Here is a 20,976-nt window from a genome sequence, read left to right on the forward strand (position 1 = left end):
AGACCCAGGCTAATGCTCGGGGTCGTGGGTTCAAATCCCATCACGGCAGCTGGTGGAATTTAAATTCAAGTCATTAATAGTCTAGAATTGAAAACAAGCGTTGATTATTGTAAAAACCCTAAGACTGCTTCACTAAAGGGGAAGGAAATCTGCCGTCCTTACCCGGTCTGGCCTAAATGTGACTCCAGACAAGATCTAAATGATGTGATTGACTCTTAAATGCTCTCAAGGGCAAATAGAAATGGGAAAACAAATGCTGGCAGCAATGCTCACATCCCATGAAAGAATGTTTGAAAAGTCTTCCATCAACGTGATGCTCACCTTGCAAATATGAGCACAGCCAACGACTAAAATTTGGAACTTTACCATCGGATTTAATGTGGCATAGACTGCCAGCAGTGGAGTTTTGGAATGGTTGAACCTGGAGGTGGTAAAAGCAGGATAGTGGAGACGGACATGAGGTAAGGCTGAGGTGGGCAATATTAAATCACTGCTATATTGGCACCCCCCGTTAACCTAACAACAAATGCTGTACCTTCCTTAATCTGCTGAATATGAAAATTAGCTGCACGTGCCTCTGGTTAACAATTGAAGTAAATTGAAATAGATTGGTTAGGATTGTATTTGCTGGAGTTCAGGAGAATGAGTGGGAGGGGGGATCTCCTAGAAACCTATAAAATTCCAGCAGGACTTGACAGGGTAGATGCAGGAAGGATGTTCCTGTGGGTGGAAGTCTCCAGAACCAGGGGTCACAGTCTGAGGATATGGGCTAGACCATTTAGGACAGAGATAAGGAGAAATTTCTTCACCCAGAGAGTGGTGAGCATCTGGAATTCATTACCACAGGAAGTAGTTGAGACCAAAACATTTTATGTTTTCAAGAAGCAGTTGCATATAGCACTTGTGTGTGTGTGTGTGGGTGGGTGGGGGGGGGGGGGGGGGGAATATCAAAGGATGCGAGGGGAAGCCGGGAACGGGCAGAGTTGGGAGATCAGCCATGAGCATAATGAATGAGGGGCCGAATGGCCTCCTCCTGCTCCTATTTTCTATGTTACATCACATAATGTGTGAAGTATGTTACATGTTTTCTAACCTGATCTATGTATGAATTTTTCAGTGAAAACTACATTGGAATTCAGCCTTTCAGACTGCAAACATGTTTCCTGAATTAAATACCATTATTATCTTTGAACAAGAGGAGGATTGGTAATTGTTTAAACTTAACCCTGCAGTACTCTCTGAAGGCACCAGGTGGCATCATGAGCTAAAATTAGCCTATGATATCATCTTCACTGATGGTGCAATATCTAGTAAAGATTAAAGTGGCAAGGTCATGATTTCTGGAGAAGAAGCCTAATGAATTATATAAAACTGAAATAAATCTTTGCTTTCTTCTTCCCAAAAGGAATGATGTCATCCTGGGAAGCTATCAGGAGGCCTTGGTTACAGATCCATAAAGTGCGACTAATGTTACACACACTAATAAGGCCCAAGAGATGGACCACCATTATCAATCCCTTCTTGTTTCTAATCATTGAGGTCTAATGGCTGATGCAATTCGGAGCCATCTGCTAGATCATCACAATTCAAGCAGCAGCAAGCACTCAAACTCTCACCTCTCCGGCATCAGACAGAAGAGAGACAGATGGCAATGCAAATTACATACAACTTGAGAACCAGTGCAGGATTCTTTTAAATGCAATCAAAAAGGCCACCTGAAGCCTGGCAATGATCTTTAATGTGCGCACGTCCAACCATTTCATTCCAACAAGTCTCAACTGAAACAGATATTTCCTATTTACCCCTATTGCATGGTAGCACAGTGGTTATAATAATCATAATCTTTATTAATGTCACAGTAGGCTTACATTAACACTGCAATTAAGTTACTATGAAAAGCCCCTAGTCGCCACATTCAGGCATCTGTACAGGTACATGGAGGGAGAATTCAGAATGTCCAATTCACCCAACAAGCACGTCTTTCGGGACTTGTGGGAGGAAACCGGCGTACCGGGAAGAAACCCACAGACATGGGGAGAATGTGCAGACTCCGCACAGACAACGACCCAAGCCGGAAATCGAACCTGGGACCCTGGCACTGTGAAGCAACAGTGCTAACCACTGTGCTACCGTGCCGCCCATGCACTGTTGCTTCACAGCAGCAGGGACCCGGGTTTGATTCCCGGCTTGGGTCTCTGTCTGTGCGGTGTCTGCATGTTCTCCCGGTGTCTGCGTGGGTTTCCTCTGAGTGCTCCGGTTTACTCCCACAAGTCCTGAAAGACGTGCTTGTTGGGTGAATTGGACATTCTGAGTTCTACCTCTGTGTACCCGAATAAATGCTGGAGTGTGGCGACTAGGGGATTTTCACAGTAACTTCATTGCATTTTTAATGTTAGCCTACTTGTGACATAATAAAGATCATTATTATTTCCTTCATAACCAATTGTGTGTATCTCAAGTAAGTGGTTAGGTTTATTCATATTCATATTGGTTCTGTAGAAAGGTCATATAGACTCAAAATGTCACTCTGTTTCTCTCTCCACAGATGCTGCCAGACCTGCTGAGTTTATCCAGCATTTTCTGTTTTTCTCCATATTCAGTTACTTCTGTGACCCTTCCAACCCCGCTCACATTTTCTAAAACCCGGAGCAGCTTCCACCCAAAAATCTGATTAGCGTCCACTCTGCAGCGAAACCTGCTGAGCGTTTAGCTCAACTACCCATCAACTCGAGGCTTTGTTGATCGTAGAATCATACAATTCCAGTGCAGAAGGAGGCCATTTGGCCCATCGAGTCTGCACCAACCTTTCAAATGAACACTCCATCCATGTCCACCCGCCTCACCCCGCCCTATCCCTGCAACCCCATAACCTAACCTGCACATCCATGGACACTAGGGGGCAATTCATCATGGCCAATTCACCGAACATGTTTGGACTGTGGGAGGAAGCCCACGCAGACATGGGGAGAAGGTACAAACTCCAAGCAGACAGTGATCCAAGCCTGGAATCGAACCCGGATCCCTGGCGCTATGAGGCAGCGGTGCTAAACCACCGTGCCACCGTGGCAGGCAGAACATTCCTGGAACGAACAATTTTGCTCAGGCGTTAGTTCAGGAATCAAGAGACTGAAGATTGTACTTCAGGAATATATTCATTGTGATCAATAATAACATGTCAACCTGAATTACAAAGCCCTCTGAATGCCTGGGACCCTGGTTCCCAATTGTTAATTGCTGCACTGGGGGGAAACCAGTCTGCCACAATGCTCACTGCATGGGGGGGATAAAACAGTCTGCCACCCAACAACCATCACACAGAATATATTTGATTATATTGCGAGGGAGCTGAGCACAAGAGGATGGCTCATGTGGCTTGGAACTCCAATAGGATTCAAGGCTCTGGACTGCTGCTCCTCCCCTTCCATCCCCATCCCATGTCTCGGAAAGGTTAGTTTGCTGAGAACTCAACTGGGCCGCCAAATTCAGCACAAACCTGCCAGAACATGCAGGCCAATGCAAAACCTAACCACTGGCAGCGTTCCCTGTGGAGCGCAAGGATCTGCTCATTTAGCTTCCCCAGTGGAAATGGTGAAGGTATGCAGCTGGGAAGATATCATAGCCGTGAATTTAAACAAGAGTAATCTCCTGTGAATTTGAACTGTAACAACTGAAATGTGGAAACAACAGGCCGAGGAAATGGTTATTTATAACAAAAAATGTGTTGAATTAGAAATTGTCAGACATTAGAGGGAAGGGAATACATTCAAAACTATTTTCCCTCAGTCACAAACACTGATCTCTTCAATCGGAGGCCCACGGGGAAATAAAGGATCTGACATACTCTTTTTAAAAATAATTTAAAGTACCCAATTATTTTTTTCCCATTAGGGGGCAATTTAGCGTGGTCAATACACCTAACCAGCACATTTTTGGGTTGTGGGGGTGAGACACACGCAAACACAGGGAGATTGTGCAAACTCCACACGGACAGTGACTCAGGAGGATCTGACATACTCACTCTTGAATTAGCTCCCTTTGTGCGATGTTGCCACACTCCATGGCCTGGATAATTATTTCATGCTCTTCCTCAGAGAGACTCTTGTAAGACGTGAGGGGCAGGCTCAGCTTCTTGGCCGGGGAAGGGTCAACGCCTTGGAGCCATGGGTGGCACTCGATCTCTTCCAGAGACGCCCGCTTCTTCGGGTCCCTCTGTAACATCCTGGAGATCAAACTGCAACAACACAAAGAACAAACAAAGGCTTTACTCAAGAGAAAGGGATTCCCGAGCCAAAGATGACAGAGACTTTATTACTGCTCAGTTTGCCATGGATTCATGCTAATCCTGCCAGTGCAGACTCCTCCTCCTGCAACGTCAGTCCAGCAAAGCTTAACTGTGAGAAACCCTGGGCGTGATTCCCCCAACGGGAGACTAAGTGCCGACGCCGGAGTGAAAACCGGAGTGTTTCACTCCAGCGTCGGAGGCTGCTCCTCGCCCCCTATTCTCCCACCCCCAGGGGGCTAGGAACGGCGCCGTGTCAATTTCACGCGCCGGGCCTTGGCGCCCACGTTAAAGCGGTGTCGCATAACTGACGCGGCCGGTGGCACTTAAATGACGCCACCCCCGCATGCGCGGTTGCCGTCCTCCCCGCGGGCGCCCCGCAAGACATGGAGGATTGATCTTGCGGGGCAGCGGAGGAAAAAGAGTGCGTCCTTTAGAGACACCGGCCCACCAATTAGTGGGCACCGATTGTGGGCCAGGCCGCTCCTGAGCACCCCCCTGGTGCTCGATCCCCCCCCCAGCTGAATCTCGTGCTCGTGGCAGGGTGGGGTGGCAGGAATCGCCCGGCGTGGGGGTCGGAGAATCGCGCCCCCTGTTTTGAGTAGGTTGAATCTGGTTATAAAAGAGGCTTTAGGCCTTTCAAGGAATATCCAAGAACTGACTGGAACAGCAGGCACGGTGGTTCTATCTTTAACAGCTGAACCCAGCTCTCTTCAGCTGATCTATCATCGGTGCTAAAAATGATTTGAGTTCACGATTTATGCCAGCAGTAGATGATGACTTCAGGAGTCTTGCCATGAAGAAATGGATACTTGCAAAGTACCTGAACAGAATGACAGCACAGCTAAGTTGTTGAACATATGTAGCTAATGGCAGGACTACTGCCAGATTACAAATTCACCCTTTGCAGTACTATGATCGAAGGAGTTCCTTCATCAAAATGCAGAGCAACTTGAAGGCACAGTCTGGGCCTGGTGTATAAAGGTCAGAAGTTTGGATTCATAATTGCATTCTGGTGCTGACCTGCCAGTTTTGTAGCTGTACTTTAGGTCCAAAAACCCCTCAGATCACCCGCATAACACAGCAATCCTAAGATTGTGGCATGGTGACACAATGGTTAGCACTGCTGCCTCACAACGCCAGGGGCCCGGGGTGGATTCCCAACTTGGGTGACTGTCTGTGTGGACTTTGCACTTTCTCCCTATGTCTACCTTGGTGATTGGGGGCGGAATTCTCTGATCCTGAGGCTAAGTGTTTACTCCGTCGTAAACGCCGTCGCGTTTCATGACAGCGTCAACATGGCCTCAGGAGCAGCGATTCTGACCCCTACAGGGGGCCAGCACGGCACTGAAGCAACCCACGTCGCTCCAGCTGCCGATCCCAGCGTCAGATGGGCCCTGTGGGTCCGCGCATGCGCAGTGGGACCGGCGGCAACGCGAGCATGCGCAGTGGGACCGGCGGCAACGCGAACATGCGCAGTGGGACCCGCACGATTGCCGTGCATGCACGGTGGCTCCCTTCTCCGCGCCAGCCCCGACGCAACATGGCGTAGGGCTACAGGGGGCGGGGCGGAAGAAAAGAGGCCCCCAGCCTGAGAGGCCGGCCCGCCGATCTGTAGGCCCCGATCTCAGGCCAGGCCACAGCGGAGGCCCCCCCTCCCCGGATTAGATCACCCAAGAGCAGGTGTGAACGGTGCCGGTGGGACTTGGCTTTTTTTGCGTGGCCGCTTGGCCCTTCCTGGGCCAAGAATCGCCGGTCGGGGCCCCGTAGAGTGGCCCCCAACCGGTGCCGTGTCGACCGCGCTGGGGCCAATGGCGCCGAATCTCCAGAGAGCGGCTTCGGGGTGGAGTGGCGCAATTCGCGCTCGTCCCGGCGATTCTCCTGCCCGACCACGGGGTGAGAGAATCCCGCCCTGGGTATCTGCAGGAGGGCGTAGATTTTCTCTGCAAGCGCATCGTAAACCTGGCTTCCAGAGTTACTGGATCTTATGAATAAATCAAAAATGAATCCCTCCAACCCACGGAGTATTTCACAGCCTTCTCTTTCACTTGAATGAAGTTCCCCAGAAACAATCTCACAGGGAGAATTTCTGCCGAATGTCGGAGCCTCCTAATTAAAGACCAATTCAAAATCATGGCAAGCGCGTTAATAATAAAAGCAATTAGAAAAATAGAAAGCATTAAGCACCCGCCATCACTCCCAGCAGCATTTAAGACTGAACTTAAACATCTCTCCAAGTTCTGATGCACTCTCCACACAACAACACCCCATACCCCAAGTCAACCACACCCCCCAAACTACCCTCACCATTAATAAACCCACCAGGTTCACACCCCATGAAACCACTGGAATTTCACACCCAGTTTACAGGAGTTTATCACAACTCGAGAGTCAACTAGCAAGTGAAATATTATCCCAATGCCAGCACACTATACAATAGAGGTAAGTATAAAAAAATTTTTTAGAGTACCCAATTCCTTTTTTCCCAATTAAGGGGTAATTTAGCATGGCCAATCCACCTACCCTGCACATCTTTTGGGTTGTGAGACCCATGCAGGCACGGGGAGAATGTGCAACTCCACACAGACAGTGACCCGGAGCCAGGATCGAACCCGGGCCCCTTGCGCCATGAGGTAGCAGTGCTAACCATTTCATCACCATGCCACACTCTACAATATAGGTAAGTGTGGCACAATATAGCAATGTGTTATTTGAAATAAGAATCAGTTATAGTCAGTGACAGGAATGTGAGGCACTATTATACATCAATGTACAGATATGCATCACACACAGTAATGCATCGCACACAGCAATGCATCACACACAGTAATGCATCACACACAGCAACGGAAATGTCCCACAATTGTGCACAATACTGGATAATTCACTGTTCTAGAAGAATGTGCTATCATGCTCAAAACAAGACCTTATTTCAGCTATTCCCTGTAGATCTTAGCAATGAAGGAAAGCTTCCCCACCACCCAGTTGCAAAGAATAGACTTTCAAGAGCTTTTGCAAATGTCACTCATTTGTCAACGCAATATGTATTTAGACCAAGGACTGGAAATCGCTCAAATGCCTCTCCCAGGGTTAATAAGTCAGCTGAATTAGTGAAGCTGTAAGGGCTACAGTCGCTAATCATTAAATATTGACCTTCTGATTGCAGTTTCCATTTTCTGATGCGCAATGCCAGCAGCTGGACTCGCTTAAGTGGACCCACACACAACATATTTCAAGTACATCTCCCATGTGAATCACAGGTCCTCAGCAACACAGACAGGTCCAGCAACAACAGTTATTTTTGTTTTTGTGTGGGAACTCTAAAGGATAATACCAACTCCTTTCTCAAGAAGCAGGAAGTTAAACAATACATTGGGTTATTTTACCCAAACTATTTTAGCATCAGTTCAGTAAACCTGTGAAAATGGGGACACTTGACATCCACCTTTATATTGTGGGAGCTCACTGTGGCACAAGTTGGCTTACATTCCATCACTGACTACACTGCAAAAAGTACTTAATTCGCTAAAAAAGGGACGTGTTCAGGTTGGTACTGATGCTACAGGAATGTACACCCTTTCCTTTATAGGATCTGTGGAAATGATAAAAGTCGGACATGCAGAAATCTTCCCACGTCAAAGGTCGGAAACAGGATTGTCCAAACTTTAAGGCTTTGTTGGCTGCTTATGTGGTTGGCAGAGAGCCCTATGGGCCACCAGGCAGGTTTAAATCAACATTCCCATAAATTTTCATGAATCTCAAGATGCTGACGCCAACAGATTTAGGGTCTGGAAATTATAAATCTCCAGATCCACAAAATTAACATAGGACAAGCCAGCAAGAGAAAATCGGGAAGTGTGAACAGGATTGGAATTGTCTGGATTCCATGAGTTGAACTTTGAGGCTTTATAAGCCACGAGTGGCCTACAGGTCGTTGCTTGGACACCTCTGATCTTATTTTTCTGCCAACGTAACGACGTATTAAAATAAATGCTGAAAGAGTTCCACACAATGAAAAAAGCAAAGTTCTGAAGTATTTGTAAAGGAGAGCCGTGACTTCAATCTGGGGTCTCAGAGGGAAAGGAAGAACAAAGGAAACGTGTATTCATAAAGCACCTGCACATCCTTAGAACGTCCCAAAGTGCTGCCCAGCCACTAGAGTCTAACCAGTGATGCAGCCGAGGTAAATATGGCAGCCACTTTACACAGGGAGGTCCCACTAACAGCAATGAGATAAAAATGATTGCTCATTTCTTAGTGATGTTGATTGAGGGTTCAGTATTGATCGGGACACCAGGAGGACTCCCCTTCGCTCTTCTGCAAATAATACCACGGGATCTTTTATGCCTCTCTGACAGGGTTTCAAATTAACGTCAAAATGTCAGCCAATGCTTTCAACACTTTCCAACAGTGCAAGCCTAGATTATCCTGTCAGGTCTCTACATCACAGCCCTATGACTCACAGGCAAGAGAGCCGCCACTGATTCAAGGTTGACACATAACTCTGCCATCCAGATCATTTCAGTCAGGTTACCAACAGTGCGTTGCTAAGTGCACACACCAGATCAGACTGGGTGCGACTTTGCGAGGAAGTCACATTTTGTGAGATTTCCGCACAGCTCTTCCAACATCCATCAAAGAACCTCTGCTGATCTGTCGAAACACAACCTGCTGGTTTGGGATCATGTGGTTTTGGGAATTCTGTTGCGTGAAAAAATACATTAGCTGAGGCGAAGCAAAGACAAATCAAAGTAATTAAGGACTGACAATGGCTCACATTTAAAAAGCCACCCTCTTATGGCATTGATTTTTTGAAACTTTGGTAACTGGAACAAACTACAATGACTGATCAATATAATACAAGGCAGATTGCTGAGTGCACTTTCTGATTCTGACATATTTATTAGCAGCCCTGAAAGAGCGACTGGTTCTCCATCGCGGGCCTACAGTCGGCTGTCGGTGTTTTCTCGCCCGGTGGACGATCCCACCCCAGGGTGGGGAGTTGGCGTTAATCCAATTCAGCTGTCCTTCTTCCCCACTAGTTCCAATCAGCTGCTACATTCTGTCCAATGGAGATACGAGTCTAGTACTCTACCGGAATATTCCAGTCGCTTGAGCCAATGGGAAAAGGTAGTCTCTGGGCAACCTGATGGAAACTTCTTTCCCATCTCTTTTGAATGGGAAGTATTTCAAAGGAATTTTTTTTGTAGCATTCCGAAATATTTCTCCTGCAAGAGTAATGTGATGTTCCTCAGGAGGGGTTCAAACCTTCATTTTCTCACTAGTGGCCAGCAAGACTAGAGGCCATTTTTGCTGTAAAGTTTTAAAAATTGGAACATAAGATATAAGATAAACATAAGAACTAGGAGCAGGAGTAGGCCATCTGGCCCCTCGAGCCTGCTCCGCCATTCAATGAGATCATGGCTGATCTTTTGTGGACTCAGCTCCACTTTCCGGCCCGAACACCATAACCCTTAATCCCTTTATTCTTCAAAAAACTATCTATCTTTACCTTAAAAACATGTAATGAAGGAGCCTCAACTGCTTCACTGGGCAAGGAATTCCATAGATTCACAACCCTTTGGGTGAAGAAGTTCCTCCTAAACTCAGTTCTAAATCTACTTCCCCTTATTTTGAGGCTATGCCCCCTAGTTCTGCTGTCACCCGCCAGTGGAAACAACCTGCCCGCATCTATCCTATCTATTCTCTTCAGAATTTTAAATGTTTCTATAAGATCCCCCCTCATCCTTCTAAATTCCAATGAGTACAGTCCCAGTCTACTCAACCTCTCCTCATAATCCAACCCCTTCAGCTCTGGGATTAACCTAGTGAATCTCCTCTGCACACCCTCCAGCGCCAGTACGTCCTTTCTCAAGTAAGGAGACCAAAACTGAACACAATACTCCAGGTGTGGCCGCACTAACACCTTATACAATTGCAACATAACCTCCCTAGTCTTAAACTCCATCCCTCTAGCAATGAAGGACAAAATTCCATTTGCCTTCTTAATCACCTGTTGCACTTGTAAACCAACCTTCTGTGACTCATGCACTAGCACACCCAAGTCTCTCTGAACAGCGGCATGCTTTAATATTTTATCGTTTAAATAATAATCCCGTTTGCTGTTATTCCTACCAAAATGGATAACCTCACATTTGTCAACATTGTATTCCATCTGCCAGACCCGAGCCCATTCACTTAACCTATCCAAATCCCTCTGCAGACTTCCAGTATCCTCTGCACTTTTCGCTTTACCACTCATCTTAGTGTCATCTGCAAACTTGGACACATTGCCCTTGGTCCCCAATTCCAAATCATCAATGTAAATTGTGAACAATTGTGGGCCCAACACGGATCCCTGAGGGACACCACTAGCTACTGATTGCCAACCAGAGAAACACCCATTTATCCCAACTCTTTGCTTTCTATTAATTAACCAATCCTCTATCCATGCTACTACTTTACCCTTAATGCCATGCATCTTTATCTTATGCAGCAACCTTTTGTGTGGCACCTTGTCAAAGGCTTTCTGGAAATCCAGATATACCACATCCATCGGCTCCCCGTTATCTACTGCACTGGTAATGTCCTCAAAAAATTCCACTAAATTAGTTAGGCACGACCTGCCTTTTACGAACCCATGCTGCGTCTGCCCAATGGGACAATTTCTATCCAGATGCCTCGCAATTTCTTCCTTGATGATAGATTCCAGCATCTTCCCTATTACCGAAGTTAAACTCACTGGCCTATAATTTCCTGCTTTCTGCCTACCTCCTTTTTTAAACAGTGGCGTCACGTTTGCTAATTTCCAATCCACCGGGACCACCCCAGAGTCTAGTGAATTTCGGTAAATTATCACTAGTGCATCTGCAATTTCCCTAGCCATCTCTTTTAGCACTCTGGGATGCATTCCATCAGGGCCAGGAGACTTGTCTACCTTTAGCCCCATTAGCTTGCCCATCACTCCCTCCTTAGTGATAACAATCGTCTCAAGGTCCTCACCTGTCATAGCCTCATTTCTATCAGTCACTGGCATGTTATTTGTGTCTTCCACTGTGAAGACCGACCCAAAAAACCTGTTCAGTTCCTCAGCCATTTCCTCATTTCCCATTATTAAAACTCCCTTCTCATCCTCTAAAGGACCAATATTTACCTTAGCCACTCTTTTTTGTCTTATATATTTGTAAAAACTTTTACTGTCTGTTTTTATATTCTGAGCAAGTTTACTCTCATACTCTATCTTACTCTTCTTTATAGCTTTTTTAGTAGCTTTCTGTTGCCCCCTAAAGATTTCCCAGTCCTCTAATCTCCCAGCAATCTTTGCCACTTTATATGCTTTTTCCTTCAATTTGATACTCTCCCTTATTTCCTTAGATATCCACGGTCGATTTTCCCTCTTTCTTCCGTCCTTCCTTTTTGTTGGTATAAACCTTTGCTGAGCACTGTGAAAAATCGCTTGGAAGGTTCTCCACTGTTCCTCAACTGTTCCACCATAAAGTCTTAGCTCCCAGTCTACCTTAGCTAGTTCTTCTCTCATCCCCTTGTAATCTCCTTTGTTTAAACACAAAACACTAGTATTTGATTTTACTTTCTCACCCTCCATCTGTATTTTAAATTCCACCATATTGTGATCGCTCCTTCCGAGAGGATCCCTAACTATGAGATCATGAATCAATCCTGTCTCATTACACAGGACAAGATCTAGGACCGCTTGTTCCCTCGTAGGTTCCATTACATACTGTTCTAGGAAACTATCGCGGATACATTCTATAAACTCCTCCTCACGGTTGCCTTGACCGACCTGGTTAAACTAATCGACATGTAGATTAAAATCCCCCATGATAACTGCTGTACCATTTCTACATGCATCAGTTATTTCTTTGTTTATTGCCTGCCCCACCATCTCGTTACTATTTGGTGGCCGATAGACTACTCCTATCAGTGACTTTTTTGCCTTACTATTCCTGATTTTTACACCCAAATGGATTCAACCTTATCCTCCATAGCACCGATGTCATCCCTTACTAATTCAGATTTAAAAAAGAATCTAGTTTGCAGTTTTTGAAAACAAATGATTTCCCTCCTACTTTGTGACCTGTGTTACCCATCACTCTCCAGACAGGCACACAGGCTCAAGCTGAACTCAGCCAGTAGCTTGGACAATGAAGTACTTGTAAAGGGCCCAGGGTCGGTATTTTCTCTCCTTTGTCTGGGGATAATGTCCAATGAGGAAAATAGGAACAGGAATGCCTCAAGCCTGTTCTGACATTCGATTTAAAAATTGGCTGATCTGTAACTTAGCTCAATTAACCTGACTAGCTGCTTTAACCTTGAATACACTTGCCAAACAAAAATCTATCAATTGTACATGCATTCCCTCCTCCCCCAATTGGGCAGAGCTTGGTCAGCTTCAGGAACATGAGGTTAAACTCTATAGTTCTCAAGTGGCCATCACAGCCTTTTTAATGTCAAAAACAGACAGTGTTTATGTGCAGTATTTGGGAACGTGGGCATCGCTGTTTTGAAAGTGCAACCTACATGAGACACCTGCCCCAGAGACCATTCCATCCTCTCTATCGCATCTTCACTGAATACTTGTCCCATTGCTTTCGCCTCTGTCTCTGTCTCTTTCCCCCCCGCCACCCCAGTACTTCATATTGCGCACAGGCAAATAAGATGAGCATCAATAACCACAGTCAGTGATACAGTTCCAGTAGAATACTTCTGCTGCATTCCCACAGCATTTCACTGTAGCTGTCTGTGGCACCTGTCAAATGTTAAAATTAGGAACTAAAAATGCACAACAGCTCTCTAAAATACTGCCAGAAGCAAACGTTATCCATCAGCCCTTTGGTTGGAACACTCTATGTGGCTCAGCCCCTCAGGCAACACATGCCACTGACAGCTCCAGAAGACTAAATTTATCTTCAAAAATGTCTTTATTTACACTATGGTACATTTACTTTTCCTCCTGCGCCCTTATTTCACAGCCTCGACTCTGGGACTGGGTTTTTTGGGTCTCCCACTGTATTTGGAGCTGAATGGAGTTCCCACACTGGTAACACATAGAGCCCAGGGCCGAAGGTCAACTGTCTCATGTATCTTGGCTGATGAGGGAACCCCGATTCCACTTGTGAAATATCCATGCTCCTTACATCTTCCCTTTCCAGCTTGAATCAGTGGTCGGTCATCCTGTTGCACAGTCTACATGCAACACAACCTCTAGTTAAATTATAACCTGGTGAAACACAATACTGCAGCTCCAAGCAGCCACAGTCTTGTAAAACCAAATGCATTCAAACGTGTTTGCTTAAATCAGCTAAGAATCCACATACAAGGTATGACCGTACCCCATAGATCATTCTCCAAAGGTTTTCTCTGTAAATTTGAATGATTGAACAAATGAGAGAAATGTTTTGGAACTTATTCATGTTGTTGAGTACATCTTTTGTTTCACTAGGTAGCTTCAGCAGTTTAAACTTCAATTCTTCAAGATCTTCCTGGTGAGATTAACAAATCTGTTGGGTTCGCCGCTGGTTCTTTTACTCTTTGCTGTTAGAAAGTGGTTCACCCACACCCTCCACACCAAGGTTCGAGTTCTTGGCATGGTTTACACAGACAGAGAGGCTCCCAGGCTTGGTCCATGTTTAGTTAACTGATCTCAGCAGCAGTGATGGAAAAAATGACGATGCAATTTGTCTCGAGCTCCCTGGAGACAAGCTGTAAGAAACCAGTCAGGGCTCTCACCCCAGTCACCCATGACGGACAGCTGAGGCCACAGTCAGACTTGACTGAGGTGCCCCCCATGGTCAAATGATCTTTAAAGACTGAGCATTCGGTCCATTCATTAAGGTTAGCCATGTTGCTGAGGCATCCGATGGAGTGCAAACTCAGTGGGGGATTTTTAAAAATTCACTACGAACCAAGTGAAACAAAAATAGGCAAACATTCAAATGTTCACTGCTTGGCTCATATAAAATAAAAAAAATAATTTAGATAGATCCCCAGGTCTTGTATCACAACCCCCCTTCTTCATGAGCAGCTTTTCTTGATTGACGTCCCCTGGGGAAGGACATACTGCTTCTTGGGTATCCAAGCACAGATGAGCATGTTGATGCCTAAAAGGCTCCAGCTGGCAACCTTCTGGTCTCTATGCCACTCACTGCTGCCCTGCTAGGCTTCAGTGGAAAAGAACAGTTGGCACATGTCAGGCTTGGCTGACAGATTCAAGCCCTCCCCCACCTTGTCACATTGATGACAAATTGTTCTAAAATAAAGAGACGCAAGAAAGCTGCACTGTAAGAAAGCAAGGCCCAGCGTAGACTGTAGGTTAAAGTGAGTCAGTGCGCATCAGCCACCCAGACACCTAACAAAAGCTGGCATTCCCAGAATAACCGCTGCGGTGTTGTCAAATGGTTTTTGATAGCCAGTGCACTAACTATTCTAAGAATGACTTCAAAATGGTTTGAGCTGCTAATGACTCAGTGCTGTCGTCTCAGGAGGATTTAAGCAATTAACCACGGCTTCCCCCTCAAAATACATTGAGGGCAATCATCATTACACATTGCGAGAAATAAACCAGTTCTGCAATGTGTTTTTAAACTGCATAAAATATTACTGCAGTCCTTAAAATATTAGTCACTACGTCTGCCAGATGCTGAGCTGTGATCGTCCATCTGCTCGGTCCGTGGCTGAGCTGGAGACGTGTTCCACAAGGAAGACCTGCGGTTATAATAATCTGATAAACCTCTTGTGCAGGTTCATGGGACTGAGCAGTCCCATTGTTGTGCCTGTAACTTTAAAGAGCTGACCTTCTACCCTGCCCCACCCCACCATTCCATGGGCTTCAGGTAGCTTCTGGGGAACGTCCAGATAACCAGTGTTAGGGAACTCAGGCAACAGGGTGAAACGTTGAAATGAAATGAAAATTGCTTATTGTCACGAGTAGGCTTCAATGAAGTTACTGTGAAAAGCCCCTAGTCGCCACATTCCGGGGCCTGTCCGGGGAGGCTGGTACGGGAATCGAACCGTGCTGCTGGCCTGCTTGGTCTGCTTTAAAAGCCAGCGATTTAGCCCAGTGAGCTAAACCAGCCCGTGATCCAGATCCTATCATCATCCCAACTTTCCAATAGGAGAAACAAAAGAAAGACTTGCATTTATATAGCACCTTTCACAACTGGCCTATTAAGTACTTTTGTAGTGCAGTCACTGTTGTAACGTGAGAAATTCAGAGGTCAATTCGTGCACAGCAAGCTCCCATAAGCAGCAGTGAGATTGATGGCCAGATTATCTGTTTTATCAATGATGATTCAGGGATAAATGTTGGCTAGGACACCAGGGAGAAGTCCCCTGTTCATCGTCAAAATAACTGTGTGGAATCTTTACCATCGTTTGGATCACTGGGAAAGATGGATCAAAGCTCAGTGTAATGTAACATCACATCCGAGAGAAGACAATTTACAATGTAACACTCCCTCCATACCATGACTGAAATTTGACTTTGATTATGTGCTCAAGAATCATAGAATCACAGAATCCTGACAGTGCAGAAGGAGGCCATTCAGCCCATCAAGTCAGCACCGACCTTCTGAAAGAGCACCCTATCTAAGCCCACTCCCTCGCAACCCCGTAATCCCACCTAACCTTTGGACACAAAGGGACAATTTAGTCTGGCCAATCCACCTAACCCGCACATCTTTGGACTGTGGGCAGAAACCGGAGCACCTGCAGGAAACCCACGCAGACGTGGGGAAAATGTGCAAACTCCACACAGACGATCAGCCGAGGTTGGAATTGAACCCGGGTCCCTGGCGCTGTGAGGAAGCAGTGCTAACCACTGTGCTATTAAGAAAATTAGAGGCAATCGCCATGGATTTCAGAAAGGATGAGTTCCTGCAGGTGGTCGCACATATGGGGAGTGGGGGAATGCAAAGGTTATAGATTTTCAGAAAGCCTTTGACAGGGAAACATGCAAAACTACTGAAGAAAAGTAAGGGGCACGGAATTAAGGGGAGCAGACCAAACTGGATTGGAAAGTTAGAATTAGATTGGCTAGAAGATAGAACAGAGAGTGGAGTAAATTATGCTTTCCTAGAGTGGTCCAAAGGGAGTAAAGGTGTCCCACAGGGTTCTGTCCTATACCAGCTCTGTTCACTCCACATAGATTATTTGGACAGAAGCTAGGGGAAGCAATGTTCAATTTTCCAGGCAATATTAAAACAAAGAGGCATGATAAATAAATCGAAAGAAGCTCCAAGTCGATATTGATACGATGATGAACTGCGCAAAAAAAGTGGCAAATGAAATTCAGTGTCGGCAAGCTTGAAGTGGTCCATGTTGGTTAAGGAAATAAAAGTAAATGTTATACATTAAATGGAACATCAAAGTGGAACCATAATGGCGTTTCTTAGTAAATCCACATTTGGAGTAATAGGTTCAGATCTGGAATTCAGATTATGGGAAGGACTCGGGGCAATAGAAGGTCCAGCCCAGATTCACTAGAATGCTGCTCGGTTTGAAACAATGCAAATATGAGGAAAACATTGAAATATTGCCTGCTTTCTTTTTTAAGAACAAAGGTGGTGACAAAATGAAAACAGAAAATGCTGGATATTCTCAGCACGTCTGGCAACATCTGTGGAGAGAGAGGTCATCAAACTGAAATATTAACTCTGCTTCATGCCACAGATGTTGCCACACTAGCTGAGTATTTGAAGCATTTTTGTTTTTTTTGTGGATTTCCATTTGCATTTGTAGTATTTTGCTTTTGTTGCGATTTACAAGGCGATCTAACTGAGGTGATTAACATTATGAAAGAACGGGACAAATTAGACAGAAACAGGCTGTTTGAGTTTCAGAGCTGAGGAACAGGGAATAGAGAGACAGGATTAAAGGGAAGAAATTTAGGAGAGGGGAGCATTTATTTCCTCATGGAGAATCACAAGGCTGTAGAATGAACCAGCAGAGCTAGTATCGGAACAAAACATGAGATTGGAACCACTAATCATGGAGGACAAACAGTGTGATGAGCTGAATGACCGGATTTGGCCCCGGGATTGGGGAAGACAGGAAAATGAAGTTAAGGCCGTGATCAGATCAGCCATGACCTTATTGAATGGCAAAGCAGGTTTGAGGGACCAAAAATGACCTACTCCCGCTTCTATTTCTGAAGGGCTCATGTTCTTTTTTTTTAAATTTTGGAATACCCAATTAATTTTTTCCAATTAATGGGCAACTTTGTCCCCGGTCGCGGGCCTGGCCACGGTGGAGGCCTCCCCCCTGGAGATGGCTCCCTGTCCCCCCCAACCAGGACATCCCCGCAACCCTAACGCCGAGCTCCCGCCGGGTAGGGCCATATGCAAACAACGCCGGCGAGACTCAGCGGAACTTGACCCGTCGAGCGCGGAGATTCGCCGGGGGAGGCGCTTTCAACAGCCCCCAACCGGCGCCTCGCCGACCGCGTCGGAGCGGCGTGGTGGGATTCGCGCGCCCCCCCCCCCCCCCCCGGCGATTCTCTGACCCAGCACGGGCACGGAGAATCCCGGCCAAGTAATCTGTAGTTAGATTAGCAGAGCCAAAAACTGACAATACATCCTTAACCAGAGAGATTGCTAACTTACCAGCCCTTCCCAGTAAATTCCAGGTTGGGGCTTTCAAAGAGGAGAATACATTGATGGAAATCAGAAATAGGATACTGGTTGCACGACACATACTCGCTAGCTGAATATCAATGGGATTTTCAGCTCTCACTGGAAGTGGAAGCTTGTCCAGAGGTTAATGGGTTTTCTTCATTTTAGAAGCTACACAATATATGTACTAAGAATACAAGGACAAAGACCAACATGAGATCATATTGCATGATTTACCATGGGCACAAAAAGCCTTTGATTTAATAACATCAGCCAAATGGTTCTTCTGACCAATTAATATCAGGACCCTAACGTGTATTAAATTGTGACAATTCCCAGTAGCCTGCCCAAAGTATACACGTGTGTCAGGAAGGAAATGGTAGACAAATTCTCTTAAGCCATTTCCTCCCCAATCCAGAACAATTTTAAAAAACTTTTCTGCACAGGGCACCCCCCACATACATGACACATCCTGAGCACCCCTCGCACATGATGGACAGTATAATTCATCGCACCCTGGACAAACCCTCACTGTGTCGCTTTAGAAAATAGATTTTAGTTTTCCTCGGCAATAGAATTAACTCCGACTTAAATCAAATTCGGAAATCCATTGGCTGGTGCACAGAAATCAGTAATCTCATGAAGACAATTTACAGTGGTCTGCCTAATGAATGAAAAGTGAGCCTAATGAATGAAAAAGGAACAACATTGTTCCCAGAGCGCACTTGTGATTTATGTTGGAGTCATATTAAGTTTGTTAAGAATGTGTTTCCCACCCTCAGTTAAAAACTTGAAGACCAACTTGTAAACCAGCTTCAGTCACTTTTACACTGAGGGACAGGGCATTCAAATCTGGGCTATTTCCTATAGAATGAGGCACCAGAGGGATAAGACATTCAGGCCCATTATTCATTTTTTTAATAAATTTAGATTACCCAATTATTTTTTCCAATTAAGGGGCAATTTAGCATAGCCAATCCACCTACTCTGCACATTTTTGGGTTGTGGGGGCGAAACCCACGCAGACGCGGGGAGAATGTGCAAACTCCACATGGACAGTGACCCAGAGCCAGGATCAAACCTGGGACCTCAGCGCCGTGAGGCGGTTGTGCTAACCACTAGGCCACCGTGCTGCCCCAGGCCCATTATTCATGTCTGCTACAAGGTATCTTATTTTTGTCGAAGTGTGAGGTGATGCATGGAAGAACATGGAGATACACTAAAAGAGTTGCAGGAGCAGAGGGACCTGGGTGTATATTCACATAGATCAATAAAGGTGGTGGGACAGGTGGAGAGAACGGTTAATAAAGCATTTGTTGTTCTGGGCTTTATTAATAGGGGATAGAGCAAGGAGGTCATGCTAAATTTATAGAAGACACTAGTTAGACCTCATCTGGAATATTGTTTACATTTCTGGCTTCACACTATAGGAAGGAAGTGAACGCATTGGAAAGAGTGCCGAAGAGATTTACAAGAAGGGTTCCAGGGATGAGAAACTTCAGTTACAGGGAGAGACTGGAGAGGTTGGGACTGTTCTCCTTAGAGAAAGGAAGGCCAAGAGGAAATTTGATAGAGATGTTCAAAATCATGAGGGGTTTAGACAGAGTAGAGGGTGAAACTGTTCCCGCTGGAAAAATTATCAAGAATTTAAAATGATTTGCAAAAGAAGCAAATGTAATGCGCAAAACAATCTTTTTCACAGGGGTGGTTCGAGTCTGAATGCACTGCCTCTGGAAGTGTGATGGAGGCAGGTTCAATCTACACATTCATGAGGGCATTAGATGATGATTGGTACAGGAGTATGGGGAAAAGGCAGGGAAATGGCATTAAGTCATGATGTTCGTTTGGAGAACTGATGCAGACTCGATGGGCCAAATGGCCTCCTTCTGCACTGTAACAATTCTGTGATCTTTCCATTTTCATTGGTTTCTCTCCCAAGGAGGTGATATAGGACAGTAACAATGAGCGGACTTGTACTTCCAATGTGAGAACTGTGGTCCCCTGAACTGCTTCTTTACTGTAGTGATCAGCTACAAGACTGGCATCTCTCCTCTTTAAGTGCTAAGCCACCGATGGGCAGCAGATCACCACAGAAAGATCCCTGACGTGGCCATAAATTCTGGTGCGATTGATTGAGCAACACGCAGCGCCAGGGATTAGCAGGTCAGTCTGAAGGACGACTGCACAGAGTTGCTCTGTTTGATTCTTTTCAATTCCCGTCATTATTGCTGCTCAGTCACCGTTTCTGTTACATTTTAAGCCGCAGCAGGGTTTTATCTAGACCCTGTGCTGTTTCGGAATTTCATTATACCTCCAAGATCCCAATCCGTGTTATTAAAAAAATTAATATGTCTCAGGGTTATTTCTATATTATGCAACAGACTCTATGGACCTTCACTGCCAATATCGTATCAGGTCCGGAAATGCTGCAACCTTAATTGCACAGGATGTCTTCGTCATCAAGTGAGTAAGAATGAATCAGTGAACTGAACCCTTTGATGTTTTTATGCTATCTCAATAAGACTCAGACAAAAATAGGTTCTCCCCCCCCCCTCCCAGAGAGATTTATTTTATTCACATCTAGTCAAGCTACCATTTCAGATTGCATACATTAATGACACAACTGCCCACTTAAAGTTCCTTAAGTAGTGAGCCATCTTTAAATAGACCCGTAATCTGGATCAATGAAGACTGGCTGTATGAGGACTCCAAATCAATGCATGAAATTGTATTAAGTAGTTTACTTCTATATGTTACTAGAATTTAAAATTCCAGACCTCCTTATTAAGTCACTCGAAAAGAACCATACCAGAACAGGCATTGAGTGATGGAATTCGTGGACACTGGCCCAGAATTACACTGAAGCTTGTAACAAATTAGTTATGGGGCAATGCCAATTTTCAGCAATGATGATCAGCAGAATCCTGGCATGGTATAAAACGTGTGTAAGTTATGCCGGTTTTAGTACACTCGTTTTCATGCCACCCCCAGCTTTCCTCGAACCGTCAGTGCTGATCCCACGAAACCTCGGCCAAAGTCATCGTTAACATAGCTTGGCTCTCACGCAAG

The 20,976-nt window shown here is 45.4% G+C and overlaps 1 protein-coding gene across 2 annotated transcripts in view; it reads right to left on the reverse strand.

Moving 5' to 3' along the window:
- The window catches only part of snrkb (SNF related kinase b), a 137,147-nt gene that overhangs the window by 7,169 nt on the left and 109,002 nt on the right, over positions 1 to 20,976 (reverse strand). For both annotated transcript variants that reach the window (XM_038806896.1, XM_038806895.1), the window contains one exon: positions 4,019 to 4,231. In XM_038806896.1, the coding sequence (XP_038662824.1) occupies positions 4,019 to 4,231 (213 nt within the window). The remainder of the gene's footprint in view (positions 1 to 4,018; positions 4,232 to 20,976) is intronic.

This window comes from Scyliorhinus canicula, chromosome 9, assembly GCF_902713615.1.
Source record: "Scyliorhinus canicula chromosome 9, sScyCan1.1, whole genome shotgun sequence".
Taxonomy (NCBI): Eukaryota; Metazoa; Chordata; class Chondrichthyes; order Carcharhiniformes; family Scyliorhinidae; genus Scyliorhinus; species Scyliorhinus canicula.